This window comes from Spinacia oleracea, chromosome 4 (assembly GCF_020520425.1).
Source record: "Spinacia oleracea cultivar Varoflay chromosome 4, BTI_SOV_V1, whole genome shotgun sequence".
Taxonomy (NCBI): Eukaryota; Viridiplantae; Streptophyta; class Magnoliopsida; order Caryophyllales; family Amaranthaceae; genus Spinacia; species Spinacia oleracea.
In genome coordinates this window covers 30,918,891-30,922,520 of record NC_079490.1, presented here as the reverse complement: position 1 = coordinate 30,922,520, position 3,630 = coordinate 30,918,891, and the positions used below count along the sequence as shown (strand labels likewise).

Below are 3,630 nucleotides of genomic sequence, written 5' to 3'. Positions count from 1 at the left end.
TCTCTATAAAAATGAGAGCCAAGTCCATCTGGACCAGGTGCCTTGGCTCTTGGAATAGAAAAAAGGGCAGCCCTAACTTCATCTGCAGTGTAACTTGCATTTAAAATTGCTTTGTGATGAGCTTGGCACACAGGACCTAACTGCACCACCTCCTTCAATACATGGATTCTATTCTCATGTTTACTCCCCAACAGCTGCTTGTAATAATCTAAAAAGGCATCAGCAACCTCAGTAGGATTATCCTTCCATACACCCCCCATATCATGAATGTTGTAAATTTAATTCTTCAAATTTCTGCTTCTGATACTCTGATGAAACAAAGTAGTGTTTTCATCCCCATCTTTTAGCCATGCTACTTTAGCTTTTTGGCTCAAAAACTCTAAATATATCTTATGCTTCTCTTTGTACTCATGAATAGCTCTCAACTCAGCATCAGCTAGATCCATATTAGTGGGATCTTTATGCATAGCTTCTTGAGCTGCTATGAGCTCATTGTGAGCTCTCAAGTCAGCAGCATGCACATCAGTAAAACCACTCTTGTTCAATTCCTTGAGAGCAATCTTCACTTTTTTCAACTTGCTGACAACTATAAACATTTTACTCCCCCCAATCTGAGTGTTCCAGGCTGTCTTAACAGTATCATCAAAAACTGGAGATGATTTCCACATAGTAAAGAATTTAAAAGGCTTTTTTCCTCCATTTACTCTAGGATAAACAGTAAGCAAACCTGGGGAGTGATCAAATTGACCCTCAGGTAGATAACACACTTCTGCATCAGGATAAACATCTAGCCATGCTTGATTTGATAACATTCTATCAATCTTTGAAAAGACTCTCTTAATCCCTTGTTGTTTATTATTCCAAGTAAACAGATTTCCTACACTCTTCAAATCCTCCATACCACAATTATGCATACACCCACACATGTCCACTATATCACACTGCTTAACAGGAGCACCTATCCTTTCCTCAGGGGCCATAACACAATTAAAATCTCCACATAAAATCCAAGGGGCAGCACTATGAATTAGAGTTAAATCTCTCCATAAATCTTGTCTCAACCCAGCTTCATTATGAGCATATATGAAGGTACAGAAAAAAGCAGGCATACCACTAGCAGGAGTAATATGACAATGCAAAAACTGACTAGATGCAGCAACTATATTGACATTGAAACTACCAGTCTTCCAAGCCACAATTATTCTACCACCAGGATGATAACTAGCATTACTAGTAAAACACCACTTTGCAAAAACTTTCTGATAAAGCTTACCCAAATTAGGCAGCTTCACCTTATGCTCCAGAAGCCCCACCAATCCCACTTCATATTTCTGAATGAAGTGTTTAACTTCATTCTGCTTTTGAAGTGAGTTAAGGCCTCTGAAATTCCAAGCAGCTATTCTATCCATGAGAGTGGGAAGGGTCCCCCCTTCCAGGTGTAATAAATCTATGTTCCTCACCAATGGTGTCATCATCACACACACCTGCATCTCCATTCAATCTAGTATCAAGAATCTGAAAAACATTGGAGGTTCTGACTGGTTCCCTTGGAGACGTTATAACTCTAATAGGTCTTAGAGATCTTTGGAACCCATCTGGATCAACCACTGGACTTGTAGCAGTATGCAATGCTGCATCTGGCTGCACTTGCTTAGCTTTCTGCACCCATACTCTTTTAGTTTTGCCCTGTCTACACTCTTCTTGCAAATGTCCTATCATCTTGCATTTAGAACACAATGTAGGCCTCCATTCATAGTACAAACCTACTTTCACCATCAAGCCATTCTCATCTCTAAAGGAAATACAATCAGGCAGCTCCTTAGATAATGGAACATCCACCATCACTCGAGCAAATTGCAATTTGTCCCTATTTATTGTAGCTTGATCTCTCTTAATAGGTTTCCCTATTTGGCTAATGATCTTGAACAGAGCTCTCTCCCCCCCCCCCCCCCCCGCCCAGTATTTGAAACCAAGCTTCAATTGCACCCAAATAGGCACAGATTTCACCTCCTCTTTATCCATGTCCATATCAGAATCCCATGGCTTCATTATTAGGGGTTTGCTATCAAAAAAGTAATGGCCATTTAAGACCTTATCCCTCGAGTCCATGGTGAGAAATCTAACAATGAATACTCCCCTCTTCACCATAATCACTTTATCAACATTCAAATGTTTCCAGATGCGCCTAATGAATCCCTCCATAACATTAATTGGAGGATTAACACCCACAACATAACAAACAACAGCTGACATCCAAAACTCAACCTCTTCCTGAATATCGTCCAACTCAATTTCTACAGGATTATTAGATTCAGTCTCATTAGGATCATCACCATTCACATCCAGAGGTTCAACATTATTCCCAACCTCATTATCAATCACAATATTATTCGAATCATCATCAGTAGTATCATCAACATTTTCATCAAGTAGGATAGGGATTGTACCTACGTCCAAATTGTTTCTGGATTGAATTCGACTCGCAATACCATTGGAATTGTGTATGGCTTGCAAGTAATCATTGAAAGAATGTCGCAATTCAGAGCGAATTTGAAGTTGGTGCAAACTCGATTTAGGCGTCAACACTTCATTCTCAATGCCAAAATCAATTGCTTCCACCCCAAGAACTTCCTCCAATGAGCGAGTTTTCAGAGCTTGAGAATCAGATGATGGACCTCGAGGTTTCGACTTACCATTTCCATGATTGTTCCCCTGATTTTTCGATCCAGATTTTCTTGCCATGGCAGGGGTGCACGATAAGGTATCATGCACCAGAGAGAAACTTGGAGAGAAAGTCAGGGAGTTACCAACACGTATTATTTCTTGTAGACGCCTTTTAATATATAGTATAGATAGGGAGAATAGAGTAATGTGACATTTAATATAACTGTATATTAATTCAAATTGTTGTTTGTACTTTATCAATAAACAATTATGTACTTTATGCTTTCCCCCCCCCAAAAAAAAAACTTTCAATCAATATTCTTTTTACACACTTCTCATTTTTATTAATTACTTCGTATCCGCAAACCTTCATAAGTGACACATATTTAGCAACGGGGGAGTAATAAATATAAAATACTTACTCCGATTTTTAATAGGAAAAATTACTTTAAATAATCCAACCTTTCGACGATTTTCCATTAATAATCCAATCTTTCGATTATTATCTAATAATCCAATCTTTGTACTCCATTAACTTTTGTTGCACCCAACCGGTCACCAACCTGATGCAGCAGGTAACTAATACACGTGTCATGTAACAATTCGTTATAAAAAAAATACTTTTTTTTTTCTTTTTTTCCCTTCATTCATCCTTCCTCCCTCTCATCAGTCATCCCTCCTGCATTCGACAAAAATTCACCCACCATCAACACCTACTAATTCCTACAATACCACACTCATAATAAACTCCAATAGTCCAACGCAACACTTCAACAATAACTCACGCAACAATATAATTGCAACCAGAAGCACAATTACAACAACTAGTGCAAAGTAATCGAAAAAACAGGGGAAAAAAATAGATAATTATTGACGATCGAGGGAAATGAAATTGTAGATGATGAAGATCAAATGAGTCCACCAGTGGCGGCGGCGGAGGTGCGGGGTAGATTGGTGGTAGCAGCG

The 3,630-nt window shown here is 38.8% G+C and overlaps 1 protein-coding gene across 1 annotated transcript; it reads right to left on the bottom strand.

Moving 5' to 3' along the window:
- Nucleotides 1-278: 278 nt before the first annotated feature.
- Nucleotides 279-2,742, bottom strand: LOC130471432 (uncharacterized). Its single transcript, XM_056841552.1, has 2 exons — nt 1,540-2,742; nt 279-1,484 (listed from the first exon to the last, which is right to left on the bottom strand). Exons 1-2 carry the CDS (start codon nt 2,740-2,742, stop codon nt 279-281), a joined length of 2,409 nt encoding a protein of 802 aa, XP_056697530.1.
- Nucleotides 2,743-3,630: the final 888 nt, after the last annotated feature.

Bases quoted from the DNA above. Each gene is read 5' to 3' on its own strand.
- LOC130471432 (XM_056841552.1), bottom strand. From the start codon at position 2,742: ATGGCAAGAAAATCTGGATCGAAAAATCAGGGGAACAATCATGGAAAT. The intron at 1,485-1,539 runs GTCAGAACCTCC...ATGGAGATGCAG, and splicing joins TAACGTCTCCAAGGGAACCA to GTGTGTGTGATGATGACACC.